Source organism: Lepisosteus oculatus, chromosome 11, assembly GCF_040954835.1.
Source record: "Lepisosteus oculatus isolate fLepOcu1 chromosome 11, fLepOcu1.hap2, whole genome shotgun sequence".
NCBI classification, from domain to species: domain Eukaryota; kingdom Metazoa; phylum Chordata; class Actinopteri; order Semionotiformes; family Lepisosteidae; genus Lepisosteus; species Lepisosteus oculatus.
In genome coordinates, this window is record NC_090706.1 from 30,487,080 (window position 1) to 30,502,275 (window position 15,196).

General features: G+C 37.6%; 1 protein-coding gene across 4 annotated transcripts in view; it reads left to right on the forward strand.

Annotated features, from left to right (window-relative positions):
• Nucleotides 1-14,816, forward strand: part of cyfip2 (cytoplasmic FMR1 interacting protein 2) — a 42,094-nt gene extending 27,278 nt beyond the window's left edge. For 2 of the 4 annotated variants that reach the window (XM_006631711.3, XM_006631712.3), the window contains exons 27-31: nucleotides 4,672-4,744; nucleotides 5,740-5,834; nucleotides 8,389-8,627; nucleotides 9,675-9,822; nucleotides 10,721-14,816. In XM_006631711.3, coding sequence (XP_006631774.1) covers nucleotides 4,672-4,744; nucleotides 5,740-5,834; nucleotides 8,389-8,627; nucleotides 9,675-9,822; nucleotides 10,721-10,888 — 723 coding nt within the window. In that variant the 3' untranslated portion in view covers nucleotides 10,889-14,816. Of the gene's footprint in view, nucleotides 1-4,670; nucleotides 4,745-5,739; nucleotides 5,835-8,388; nucleotides 8,628-9,674; nucleotides 9,823-10,720 lie in introns of all 4 variants that reach the window. The other 2 variants (XM_069196087.1, XM_015349385.2) reach the window with 1 other exon arrangement.
• Nucleotides 14,817-15,196: the final 380 nt, after the last annotated feature.

A 15,196-nucleotide genomic window follows, 5' to 3' on the forward strand; every position in this document is an offset into this window, starting at 1 on the left:
ATTAGGTCATTTCCATGGTAACAAAAAACACACCAGTAGCTGTTTCAGCTGTCACCAAGTTCATTTGTTGCTCAGCATTAAGTTAGGGTTGCCATGGAAACAAGGTATTTTTTTCTTTTTTGAAAAGCAATTTTGGGGCATTTACAGATTCAACATTTTTTTCTAGAATATTAAAGACAAATATTAATAATTCTGTAAGAGAAGAACATACAAAACCAGATATTGGGTTATTTCTGCCAGATGCCAGATGAAAACTATGCCTGCATCTTCATTCTTCCACACCTTTTTCTTATTGATACTACATGAAAAGAGCTCTATATCCTTGGCTTCCATGGCAAGAATGGCCATATGCTCTGTCTAAGATGCCTTGCATTGCACTTTTGCTTTGGAATTGCTATTCATTGCATGTTGAGCTCTTTTCTTTTTTTCAGTTGCCAGTAAAAATCCCAGGACCTTCTGGTTGCTTTGCCAAATTTAGAATTCTAAAAGAATGCACAAGAATCGTTCTTAAAGGCTATTTCTGTGGTGCTTGTGTGTTTGGATCAGTTTTTTTTTTTTGCTTATTCGTGCCAGCAAAAGCAAAGACAAAGTGTGATGTTTTGTTCATATAGCTCTATTGTGGAAAAAATCAGTCAGTGCATGTCCTGTAACCATCTACTCAGCACAGCAATGTGCAAGGAATTTGTCAGCGAACATAAACAATGTCAGATAGTTATCACACAAAAGGCACATGCTTTAACAAAAATATTGTTTGTTACATTCTAATGACCTATGAATGTTATTAAATAGAAGAATTATAAATGTATTAGGAAGAAACCAATAATGAGTGGTGGTAATTGTATGTACTGTAGTTCTATTGAAAATCTTTGTTTATGGTGTTTACTCATGTATTGTTTTAGGAATCATATAGTCTCTAAGGCAGATCTGCCTCTAATGTAGACTTACTGTACCTTTGACATTGTTTTCATAGCAGCTTCTCCATAACAAATCTTGCAGAACAGATTTTGGGAGAGTTTCTTATGATAACATACCTGGCACTGGCTGTATCTCTGGGTCATCTGAGGGACCTACGTAAAATGTTAAAATGTTTTCAAAGTTTCCAAAACTATCATGGTAACTGTATCGGAGGTGAATATGCCATGGAGAGATAACGAAAAATTACAAACATTAGTGTTCAAGGCATAGTTAATGTCCTCTTTTTTCTACATCTAATTTATCAAAACAAAACCTGAAGGTCTTAACATTTCCAATTTATGATAATGTACCTGTTGATAATACTGAATGTATTATGACAAAGCACCTGTTAGGGATTATATTATATCTCTATGGGAATAATCTTCTAGATAAAAATCTATTGTCACCTTTGGTATAGAAAACCACTCTGTTCTGCTGCTTTAAGAATTGCAATTATTAGCAAAAGGAAAGAGGACTTAATAGCTTAAGAATGGGAAAAAAAAACTATTGTGAATTTCTTATTTGTCTTAGAAACAGTAACCCATACTCACTGCATTTCTAATGCCATTTCATATGGCCACCGAAAAGCATTTGAAATCAACACACAGACTGCAGTGGCCAATTTTTAACTACACTTAGAAATTGATGAATGTGCTTTGCTATAGTTTATCTGGTTCTTTGCCATCTTCATAAAATATTTGTCATGAGTTTTATAAAAGAACAAAACCTAAAGCTTGAACAAAATGTACAGTCCAACACACAGGAGCTTGTGAGTTTCTCAAGCAGTAGAGCTGTCATCTCAGAGTGAAGGATCAGTTGTATAGCCTCTGGACAATGACAGTTTGAGCTTGGCCTGTCATTAGCTGACAGTATCCCAGTGACCAGGATCCCAGAAGTGTTGGGTAACAGATTTAGGTAAGCTCAAGTCAGCTGGTGTCCTCACCTTTCTGCTCGGAACAGGCCCTGGGATTGCTCTTCTGTGAGCTTGTGGAGTGAGTAAGAGACCCTGCTGGTCTCATAACACCTCTTCCAGCAGCAGCCTTAGCTTTCCCAGGAAGTCTCCTATCAAGGTACTGGCCAGGCTCACACTTCTGAGCTTCAGTGGGCTGCCAGTTGTGAGTTTTAGGGTGATATAGATGCTAGCTAACACACATTCATACAATTAATGTGTGGTATCACATTGTCATACATTCATTATGTCCTGGATTTAATTAAATATGGCACCTTTACTGAACTCTTTACATACTCAACAAGTCAGTTACTGGAGTGTATGCATTTTATCACATTTGTATTTTCATCAGCAGCAGCCCTAAAATATGGAAACACTGAGAGAAAAGCTTCAAAATGGATTATTTTTCAACTTATTTTGCTTGAAAGGAATCGTTGGCCTTAGAAGTGCCTTTTATTTTTACTTGTATTATGCTATCACTTCCATCGTTAAACATGAGAAGAATAATTCTTGAGTATTAGAGATTCATTCCTGTTAGAATCTTCTTTCCAGCGTGTTTTATGTTTACCCAGCCTCTTGTATTCTTAAAGTCTTTCAAAGCTCCTGTCATCTTCACATATAATTCAGCGTGAAGCATGACTGTGCACAATAGTGAAGTAAACCTGTCAAACTAATTCCTGAGTTATCCACAACAGACATGTGAAACACAGGAATTTACAACAAACACAATAGAGTCTGCCTAACCAACGTCATTGTTTTAATGACCCAAGACAGCTGTAAGGTTCTTAAATCAGCATGTATTGTAACTAAGGTTACATCCAATGGATAATTCCACCCAGGTTCTGTCATTATATGTCACAATGCTGCCATAGCAACTGTCCACTCTGAATCGCTTCACATTCCCATAAGCATGTCTTTGTTTCTACTGATTCATTTAAGTGGGTTGCTCATCTGTGAGATATCACAATTTTCCAAATGTCACATCTAATATTTCTTAAGTTAACCCACCAATAAAAAAATATTTTTTCATTTATTTTTGAACTGATTACCTTATTAGCATCACATGAAAATCATGTAAATCCTAATTAAAATAACATACATACTCACAAAGTTGAAACACAATTTGTTCTTGCAGCTGCTTCTCTTCTGTTGTGTCAATATTTTGGGGCTTTGTTTTTTCTCTTTGTGTAACGACACTTTTGGGCCTAAGCTTTCACAACTAATCTCCAGATGACAGGGATTATAAACTGATCTAAAATAGTCATCCCACTTTGCACTTTAAAAGCTAGAGGAAAAAATGATTAAGTACATTTGAGTTTAAAATGTTACATTTAATTTGCCATTTGATGAAATGAAGCCCTGTATAACTTCAATGAAGCTTAGGCTACAAAATGAGTAAACTGCACTCAGCATGCTGTCACTGTAGTTGTCTGCATCACATTTCCATGTATGTTATGTCTGGGCATGTTTCCAATTAAAACAGTTAACATAAATCAAGGATTGGGTAGTATCAGAGGCTGAACTGCTCTCTCAAGTATAGAAAAAGGCAAGGTTCTTGTAGGTAAGCTGAAGAGGAAGAAAATGTAAGGCTCTCTCCAAAGATTTGTCTGCTCTCTGTAGTCTGTGGCTCAAATGCTCAGCCTTTTGACAAAACTTCTGCAGCTGCTTAAAGAAATGGCGCCATCTTGAATGGTTGTCCACTGTTTTTGTGATTCACAGCTAAAGGTAAACTATAAAGTTCTTTAAGGGCTCAACCATTGTAGACACGGGCTCTGAGTGCATGTGATCCAGACGTCTTACTTGGGTTATGTCACCAGTCAGCTGTGACTGTGTGTCCCCACGCAACAGTGCACAAATGGGATCTGCATACCAGGGATTATTTGGGGATTAGTCAACCAGGGCTCTCTTAGTTCCCTGCACAGCAAACTTCCAGGGCACATGACACGATGAGGTCAATGAGGGACTCGTCTCTCCTCCAGCTTTTGGAGCAATTTCATAGAGATGACTGGCTTGATTGGAGAGCGGGTTGGCAGACCACTTCCTCATTCTCTCCTGTGGGCACGGGGGTCAGCACTGCACATTAAAAAGGCAAAGACACCACTGACACCTCCTGTTGGGATCGGCCTATGAAAAAATAAAACACAACTGACAATTCAAAAATCAAATAAAGCCAAGTGATTCAACAGATTCTTCGTTAAGATCTCCTCTAGTCTAAATAACTCCAGCCCGTACCATCAATCTGTCCTCCCCACTTCCTCATTACTGAAACAGTCTTTGGCCTGTTGAGAACAGTTCATGCCAGCTGCTGCTTCATTCTTAGATTTTTCCATGAAAAAGAGCGTACGTTACAGACTTATCCAAAAAAGGTTAGAGAGAGTTTAAAGTAAGCTTCAGAAAGTCGCTGATTTTATTTCAGCCATTTTAAGAATAAATCTGACAAGTTACTCTGTGTAAAAACACTAAGTAAAAAAATATTTTTTACCCAAGTAACAATAAATTCACTGACTCATTTTGAGTAAAGCAGAAATGCGCATTCTTTATCTGCACGTACTGTATTTTGTTTGGTTCTATTAGAATATAGAGAACAGGAATAGAAAACTAAAGGATCTTTTGCACAAAATCATGATCTGATCTTCTGCTGAAGAAGTAGGCCTAAGTGTGTATGTCTTTAGAAGTTCGTTTAACTGGTTCATGGTTTGTTTGAGAAGTGTGACAATTGTGAATACTGCTGCAGATGTTGCAGTTTCAATGTAACACTCTTTTTCTAGTCCCAGGAAGAAGTATGTGATTTACTTCATGCAGCACCTTTTCAGAATATCCTCCCTAGAGTCTACATTAAAGGTAATTTTCTTTTTTTTTTCATATTTAGATTTTCTCTCAAGGACGTGTCTTGTGCACAGGTTAGATGAGTAGTTTGTCTTACTAGTGAGCTGTCTATGCGTATTTGTGTCAGTGCTTGAGTTTTGTTTCTCAGACTTGTTTTTTAAGGCTTTTAAAAGCTGAGAAAAATGACGTCAGGGGTTCCCAGTGCCTGGTCTCGAAGGACCTACACCTTGTTTTCATTCGTTCTGGGCCTAATTACTCAATTGAATATTATTACATAATATTATTATAATATATTGAAGTCTTAATTGCAATACCAATTTGCATGACAGGAATATACAGTATGCATTTGTTTTCCAATCAAGAGTATGGGATCTACTTATAAAATATACAAGTTAAAAAGGTGATTATCGCCATGTTTAAAAAAAGCAAACAGTCAAACAGTCCAGACTAATTCTATTATTAAATCAATTAAGGGTTCAGCTGTGTATGTGAGATCTGGACTGGAACAAACACTAGCTTGTGTGTGGGTCTTCAGCACCAGCACTGGGAACCCGTGATGTGTAATTGATGGTTTTGAGGTATTTTGATTTGCTGCTGCCTTATAGTTCATACAGCAGCTGATCTTTCAACAGATCTGTGCAAGTTTGTTTCTTCTGGAGTAATTCTGTAGCATTTTTAAGTGAGATAAAACTACAGACTCAGACCATACACATGCTAATTTACATTAAAAAGCTAAGTAGTGAACATTCATTTCATATTTGTTAAACAGGGTTCAACCAATAGTATAAACACTATGAATTGTTTATCATTCTTATTTGTCTTGCTCTGAAGGCTTGGATTGGAACCAGACAGGCTAGTCTTCCTCAGGGGGCATTGTAGACATACTGTACAGTAGATAGTTTAGGCTAGTTTCAGTATTTTATGGAACACAGCAGGAAACATTTTTGGGAAGGAAACAAATGTAGCTCACAGGACTGTCATTTAAGTCCTTTTCATTTTCCCGTAAACAGAGGGAGAACGTTTGGAAGTGAGGATGAAGAGGCTAGAAGCGAAGTATGCACCTCTTCACCTGGTGCCCCTGATCGAGAGGCTGGGAACCCCACAGGTAAGCAGCAAGAAGAGCCGAGAAATTAAATGAAAATCTACTTTTCTTCGGTGCTAAGATGAACAATGTTTGGATCGTTACTTTATCACCACAGGCTGTCCGAAATTCTTTTGTAGTCCTGTTAAAAACTTCATTCCAGCCAGCAGAGGAATTTCAGGCAGAAGAAAGGATCTCGTCAGCGGAAGTAAACAAGGTTCTAATAAACAGCACAAAGATGGGCCTCATCTGGACCTTTTGCACAGGGTGAAAGATGGATTAAAAGTTCATTCTTGGGGCTACAGGCGAAAATAACGTCATTAAATATCTAAGTGCGAAGCATTATAACACCAAAAAAAGCTTCATCAGTGACTGTGCAGCCTCCATGTTCCTGTAGCTTTTACACAGGGCTCTGACAGGCAGCTTCCACACTACTGAGAAAACACCAGTGTGTTGAAAGGGAAAATCGAAACTTTCTGCTTTCCAACCTAATCTTTATAGTTCTATCTTTTAATATTTACTGTTTTATTCCAGTCTTTTGCTGAGAGAGGGCATAGTTTTTCTTGCCCAGACTATTAGTTTTCAGTCCCTGTTTAAAATCACTAGATTCTTTTATACCTTATTGAATTTAAAGAAATATCTGCATTTTTCATCTTAAATTTTCCTGCACTGCAGAATAAGGCGATCTCTGAGATTGTTGCTCCCCAAACACCAGCAGAAGTGAGACAGTATTTGTACACAGCATTCCTGAGAAAGTCAAGAATCTAAACAATGGAGTGATTACACACACTCCAAATTGTAGAACAAAACACAAATGTTTTAGTTAAATGAATCATGGAAAGTAGCATTAAGCAGTGTTATAACAAAAAAAAAACAGAAGTGAATGTACTACCTAAACCTTTACTAGCTAAACGCAGAACATGGAAAAGGGAACCCATTCAATTACTGTGATATTTTCCAAAAGCTTTGTAGAGAAGTATGATGCACTTTCCTCTTTAAGAACAGTGACTTTTTCACAAGAACACACCCACACACCTATCACGCTATATACGTTTGCTTACTCAGTGAGATAACCTTTATATTAACACTAGGAGAAACAGGTTCTGGCAATTTACACTGTAGAGCAAACAGGAAAGTAAACACTGCGACAAAGGCAAAAAAAATACTAAATGTGTACCGTATGTTTTTAAAGCTAAAATTACAAGCTGTCCCAGAGTATACGAACTCAGGCGTTGTCTAGATTAACATGGAAGTTATCTTTCTTATATGTGCTTAGTGAGTATTGCCTCTGTTCTGCAGAAAACAAATTTTAGGTTAAGCATTATGAAACTGACATGTCAGTGAACATGAAGAATTGTCACTAGCTTGGGATTTCTGTAACAATCATAAGGCAACAGCAGCTGTCCTGCCAGTTACCCTTCCTCCTCTGTTTAAAAGAAAATCATTATTCAATGTCAGCACCAGGTTGGGTGTGTAGGACATCACAATGGGGACATCTGATGCTGGGGATATCCACTTTGATTGTTTTAGGTTGATGGGAGCTCTTTCTGTATCCTCTGACACAAGCTGCTGGCAGACCTAAGGTTGTTGTTGAAGGACTTAGGATATTAGTTTTCTCTATTACTTTTGACCCTGAATAATTCTCACAGGAGTGCTATGGTCTGGGGGCCAAAGTCTTCAAATACAGCAGGTGTTCTGTGGAAAAATATTTCTTGTTTTCAGGTGTTTGTATTTTTTAATGACAATCCATCCCAAGAATAGTCTGTACAGTGGAGTTAGATCTGGCTGTCTAGTGTTACTGCTGCTAAGAGAGCATGGTAACTCAGTGGTTGTGGCTTCAGTGGACGTCACTAGAGCATTGTTTAGCCTGTGCCTACAGACTGCTATCTGATGCTGGGGCGGGAAAGGGCTGCCACCTAGGATCACAAGACTGTTTGCAAACAAGTCGGGATCATTCGGGCTTATTTGGCTTTTAGTAGCTTTTAGTAGTTTTTTTCTGAGCTCGCCTCTAGCCATTGCTTGAAAAAAGAAGGGTGGAGATGTTGGGAGTGGGGAATGGCAATATGGAAGGTATAGGAGAAAATAGCATTGATATTTCTATGTTCTTTCTATTATTTTTACAACTTTTCCCAAAATATAAAATACAATATGCAATATAGAGATCAAATATAATACCAACTGATTAAATTACTATAATAAGTAAATAGACCTTTTTAGTTTTTCAAGATGAATCAACCTACAAAGAATGTTTAAGAATTATATGGCTGGTAAAGTTCATTTTTGTTGTAGTTGAGGATTTTCAAAGACTTTTTCAAAGGGCCTTTGGAGCAGTCCTCCTGGTTAGAGCAGTCCTCCTCACTGCTGGTCTTGGAGGCAGAAAATTTGTTCCAGATCTTTGCAAACTGACAATTTCAGCGAAACCCACAAAAATAAAAACGGGCCACAACACCTCACTAGGGTTTGCCGGACCAAAAACATGGACTGAGTCGCAATTAAGGTCAATCATTGACCAGGACCAGGACCAGGACCCGTCGGGGAGATCTCTGTCGTTCTAAATTTCCTTCTGATTTCCTTGTAGCAAATTGCAATTGCGAGAGAGGGGGACCTCCTGACCAAAGAGCGCCTGTGCTGCGGTCTGTCCATGTTCGAGGTGATCCTGACCCGCATCCGGAGCTACCTGCAGGACGCCGTGTGGCGGGGTCCCCCTCCCACTAACGGGGTGATGCACGTGGACGAGTGTGTGGAGTTCCACCGGCTCTGGAGCGCCATGCAGTTTGTGTACTGCATTCCCGTGGGGACCAACGAGTTCACAGCGGAGTACGTCGCGCCCAGCCCCGATGCGTCTGTCGCACTTGATGATGATCGGGCTTGATCACATGCACATAACGCATTTCTGAATCCTTTAACATTTGAATTCAGCTACCGAATAACGTGCAAAACTAGATTTGCAACTCTTCTGAGCTTTTTAAGCCAAAAGGGCTACGCCTGCATTACAGTATATACAATGAATTGGAAAGACGTGTACATGCTTGACTTCTTAATATACTGTATGCTCACCCACACAATCTGTTTAGTTTCTGTGTTTTGGAATTGATCGTAGAACGCTGGTTCAGTCCTTGGTTATACAAAGAGATGTCTAAGCAGGACGGTGGAGTAATGCATTGCATCTCATTTGGGTATACAGCAAATTCCTATCTTATCTGTAATATTACTAGAGAGTTAATTGTTTTTAATCTGTTCTTCCATTAATTTTTTTGTAATGTCCTAATATTTTAGGTACTGCATCTCATAGGTATTAGATACTGTATCTCATAATGTATTATTTATCATGTGAAATTTGTTGTACCAGGCATTACAATTGCTGATTTTACGATACACTTATTCAAACTGGGATAACAATAACAATAACATGTAGATTATACATGCCAGATTTTCCAGGCTTCCTTTTGTTTTCAGTGCAGAATACTTAAATGCACACGTATATTACTATTTCACTAGGGATAACAGCATCCAGGAGCTGAATGCTTTGTGAATGTTTTTGTTATTTGGTGAGAATGGTTTGGCTTAATGGCCTTTCATGCCAAAGAATGAGAAGGCTCAAACTCCAATCACAGAGGAGTGAAACTAGGGGGAGTTGCAAGGTGGAGATGGGTAGAGGAGAGATGCTTGAGATGAGAGTGAAGGGAGGGATTTGAGTTTGATGTATAGAGCTGATTTCACAATGATGGTGATGAGGTGCAGCTGCCTGCAATTTGACATTGTTATCCCTCCCAAACTTCAGCTAATGATGTCCATTTAGTAAATGTAGGAAATGAGCTTGTATTTCTTTCCTCAGCGCTCAGAGCTCTTGTGCTTTCTGTGTAGGCAGTGCTTCGGGGATGGGCTGAACTGGGCTGGCTGTTCCATCATTGTCCTGCTGGGACAGCAGCGGCGCTTCGATCTGTTTGACTTCTGCTACCACCTCCTCAAGGTCCAGAGGCAAGATGGCAAGGATGAAATAATCAAAAATGTGGTATGCTGATTAGGTTTTTTCATCAGTTTTTTAATGTGTTGCAGACATCTGAGAAACTTGTCTTCAGACAGACATACCTGCATGAAGTTATCTGGGGAACTGGTATGCTGGCTGTGCGTTACAATCCTGACTTCATCATTGTTGCATTGAATCATTTCTTCAATTGTATCACAATATATTGTCAACAAAACTGAGTTATGTTAAGAGTAAGAAAACTTTATGGGTAACAAATGGAACAATTCAATTATGTATTAAAACAGGATTTTGCTAGCAGAAAATTTTATAATGACACATTAAGTCTGCTTTGGCAGTGGTTTGCCACAAATTTGTACTGGTTTTCAAATATTTTTGTATAATTTTTAACCTGTATATTTACAAAATGTAATTATCCAATTTTTGCTGTTCTTTACACAGTTTTGCCATAAGATGTGGAAAAGTGATTAACCAGAGTGGTCAGCATGTTTGGCTTACTTATGAGTCATTTTTTCTAGGGTGCAGTAATGTTTTCTATGGGTAATTATTGGTTTTGCTTTGTAATGTTTTAGTTTTGGTACAACAAAGCCCTGACCCCTTTCATCTTTGACAAAACTAAAAGATCATGTTTCAACCTATTCTTGGAACCAAGCTTTTGTATGCAGCATTGTTTCCTTCTCATGGAAACCCAGGCAAAGTTCACTGTTGAATCACTTTTGCTGATCAAGAAGCAAAAAGACTTTGACTGATCATCGCTTGAATTAATGGACGCTTTATTTGGACTGATAGTTCGCAATCAGTCACTGCTAAACCAGGCCAGACAGCCTACGGAGCAGTTTATGAGGTCCTATTTATGATGTTATCAGCTGTTACATTTTATTCCAATGTGTCATTTTAATGGCAATCTCTTTTCTTTCTTTGCTAGCCCTTGAAGAAGATGGCTGACCGCATCAGAAAGTATCAGATTTTGAACAATGAGATCTTCGCAATCTTGAACAAGTACATGAAGGCCGTGGAGACGGACAGTTCTACAGTTGAACACGTGCGCTGTTTCCAGCCTCCTATACACCAGTCCCTGGCCACCACTTGTTGAAAATGGCCCACTGCCCAGGAAGCCTTTAATATAGCAAACCATTCACTTGGTCTTCGGCAAATTGGTATTAAAGATTAACGTACCCCATAAATGCTGTTAAAGCCTTTTTGCCTTGAATGCTGTGGTGAAAACTGTCAACCGATCTTCGCATGCTCTCATTTTGGTAGTTTTAACTGATGCAAGGGAGTCGCTGGCTGTGGACCTTCAGCCCCTGCACGCAATTTTCACAGGGTGGTCAACCATACTGGAGGAAAGCTGAGTGTGAGCTGGTAAATATGACACCAATAATCTAAGCCCTTGATGCGTTTAGCTGTATGGTGATAAAAGTATTATGATTTTAACCTCACGTTCAAGTACGTAATCTTCACAGGCAAAGTTCCAGGAGAAAAGGTTTTGGTTTCAGGTTCCTTTGAGACACTGGATGTCATTCAGTCTTCAGTTGCTTTAGTCTTGTCTCCAAACTGAACAGACCTTGGGAAATAATGATGCAGCTTTGGGGTTACTTAACTAGCTTTACAAATCTGTGGTATATATCTCTTTCAGATAGTGAAATGATGACTTCATTTAAAAACTGGGTTTGTCAAAATCAGCCTACAGAGAATTTGTGTTCCTTGCAGGTAGAATAGTAGAATGCACATAAATGCGGAGACTTTAAAGGACAGAGACAAATCTATGTAACTTGAGAAGCCCGAGTATCAGTTTGGCCTTTGTAGTAATACTGATGATATTACTAATAATATGGTGACAAGGCTTTTAAAGGAAATCTGTGTGCTTGGGGGATAAAATGAGCGCAATTAGACAGAATAAAGTGTGTTATGTTAATAAAGCATAATATGGCCTACAGTTTGCATTCCAAAAAGGCCAAGTGATGACTACGTAAATCTTCCTGCCCCTTCACAGTGACTTTCTTTTTACTTTTCTTTTGCTTTTTAAAGAGTGAGACGTTTATTTTGACCAATTCATGTATGTTCTCTGATGTTTAAAGAATTCCTTAATGTAAATAGTTCTCAGAATGACACATTTTAGGATCACTTAATGGTGTGCATGCCTCCTTTAATATGAATTTGTAACATGTGTAGGAAACTAACAGCCCCACCTTTGAAGTCTGTACATTCTCTTTTTTTATTTTTTAGACGTGCTAATTGTTCATTCATGAGTAACAGAGTTTTACAGTGACAGGCCACCATAAAATAGTTTCACTACCTTGGAAGTTGTATATTCGTACATTCCTGGTTATGTCATGCTGAACCTCACCTCATTATGCATGTTTGCTTAATCTCTTTACTCTGGCAAAAACTTCTGCTTTACCAACCACAACACACCCCTTTTTGTATGGGAGCCACTGGCTATGAAAGTCCTGCAGACTTGCCTTCTTACCACTGTGAAGAGTTGAAGGCAGCACTCCTCTGGAAAAACTAATTTGACGTGTAAGATTTTACTTGTAAATATTCTTGCTTTTGTCTTACCCATTCAATTAGGCTCATTCTGGTTGGAGTCAAGAGATAAGAAAAATGGACAGCACCCACACAGCTTTTCAGAGCTTTTATTTTTTCTTTTTTCTTGAAAGCAAAAGGAAGAGCATTCCCTTGAAATAGCAGCCTTTCGTGTTCCCATTTTTGTGTTCGCAAAATACCATTTTGAGTTCCTGGGTGGTATAAAATTCAGCCAAAGATTTATGAGTCAACTAAGAAGGAATTAAAATGTTCCCGAGTGTAGGGTGTGTGTGGCAATGAGGGACAGTGACAACAGATTGCAGAATCCTGTGTGTTTCTTGATGTTTTATTAAAATGAAAGAACATACCAGTGTGAAACTATATTATGTCAGGGCCCTGCCTTTATCTCTTTATGCTCATGCAGTTTAGTCTCCAAACTTTCTCTGTGTTAACACATCTGTTTAACAGATATAGAAGAGGGAGTCTAATTGGGAGATAAAATAGGTCAAAATGTGTTGTTTTCTTCATATATTAATGCACTTCCTTGATCTCCATCTCTGCAGTGACTTTCACAGAAATATTCTGTACTTGTGAAACATGGTTATTTAATCTCATTTGTAACACAACAACTATGTTAAAGAACAAGTTAAATGTCAAAAGGTCAAGGAAGTCAAACTATAACTCTCTCACATTGAGTTTGAATGAAAACTTTCCTAACAAGGGGAATGTCATCAACAAAACTGGTGAAATGGTCAAATTACTTCTGAATTTACTCTTCTGACTCGCACCTCTAATGAATTTACAGTAGTTGTCATTTAGAAATCACTTTCCAAGCCATGGTAGGATACAATCAAGTTTTAAAAAAGTGCTTTGAGATGTCTTTAAGGAAGGATTTAATGTATTAAATGTTTAAGATATATTTTTTTCCAGAAATAAACAAGGAAAAAAAAAGTTGTTCCTCTTAGAACAGTGTACTGTAGATCCATTGTGTAGTTTGCAGTGACCAGAAAGTAGCTCCTGCGTCATGCTTCGAGTTTGCCTCAGATCTTGAGGAACAGAGTCTCATGTCATTTATCAAGACAGATACTTGGCTTTCCTGATCGGTAGTATAAGCACAGTGGAAACATTATGTAGCCATTAGCATTCCATTTCCTGCACTGGACTTCTTTTAATTTTGTTTTGTACTATTTTAACACTCAGGGCCTGATTTTCAAAGCAAAGTAAGTTATTCCAAGGAATTTGTCATGTTTTGTTTTTTTCTTTATAGACTGCCAAGTTTTTTGACTATAGGCTAGCATTTTAAAGCAACATTCCCACAATTCACTGTTACTGTGATGAAGTCTTCTTGTGATGTAACTGACCTCATCTTGGGTATTTGATAATTGTAATAAATAAAACATAACCTGCACTGAAACTGGTGGCGTACATGAACAGTAGTTTAGGAAAACTACTCGGTCACAATTTCCTATGAAAATCAGACCTTTACATTTTGTGTTAGGTCCTATTGACATTTCTTAAAAGTGTTTAATATAGGGATGAATATCTCTTTCTACATTACTTTTGTGTATTTCACTAGTAATTTGACAGTCTCTAGTACTGTAAACCTTGTCATTTGTAGGTGTTCATATCTTCAGTTCTGATGAACAAATGACTTTTTTACCAATCGAATTAGAACATTGTATGTTTCTGCTGCCTTTTTAGCGGTTGTTTCATTGCAAACGTATGCAAACTGCAAATGTGTCTGTAGATTTTCAGATCTGTAAGAATTTCATCACAAAGTTAGAATCAATTTTGTAAAAAGAGCCAAGAAAATAAATGTCTTGTTAACAAAAGGTGTTAAAATGAAATCCTAATTAAAACTGTTAAAAGAGAGAACTCTCAGATTTACAAATAACATGGAATAGTGTTTGTGAAAACTTAAGAACGGTCAGATTGATACACATTCATTTTGTGACCGTCTGAAGGGCACATTTACAGCTTTGTTTGGAGAAACACTTTTCTGAAAAGGGGGACAAGACAGTATTAATGATTTACTTTTTACTTTAGCAGTGTTACTTGAATATATATATTTTTTCATTTGTTTTAAGCAGATGCATTTTGATTATCAGTTAAACACACTTGTGGAAAAAATGCACGGCTGTGTCTGTTGTAAAACGTTTTCTGTTGAATGCTTTCTTTTCTTGTTTAGTTTTGTATTTAAAAAAGACCATTGGTTTTACAACGACTTTAAGAAGTAGCTGTTTTCTTGAACTGTATTTATTAATACATGGATCCATTGTGTCGTTCCATAAAGGGTGGACGTTATTTAAAAACATGACATTTTAAAAAATTTAGCATGGCAGGCAATTGAACATGTCTCTATTTGTGACATAAGGTTATGTTCATGATGTTGTACGAGTGATTATGTTCTAGAAAAAAAATAAACAACAAAATCCTTTCAAGGATAAATTGAAAATATGTTGTATTTTCATTAAATAAAATCTAACTTAAATATGTGTAGAAAATATGTGTCATTAATATGTTGGAAGGAAAAAAAAACACTTGCTGAGAGGAGAGTGTGGCAACATGCCATTATTACCCACAGGCGTCTTTGTATATTACACAAGGGATATAAAAGTTTGATAAAAATCAGATTAAATGCCCAACCATAATCCAATAATTTGAAATGACTTTGTGTATTCTGTGTGAATTTATCATGTTTGTTTTTTTGCTAGCAATGTCTAATGATAGCAAAATAAAAAAGAAAATGCTGAGGCATGGTGATGGGAAACTAAGATATTATTGCAAACCATTCTGTCAACAAGCGTAGATCAGGACCCTATGCAGACAGTAGAATCCGGAAGGGAGTGAAACAGACACGGGGAGGAGACGACTA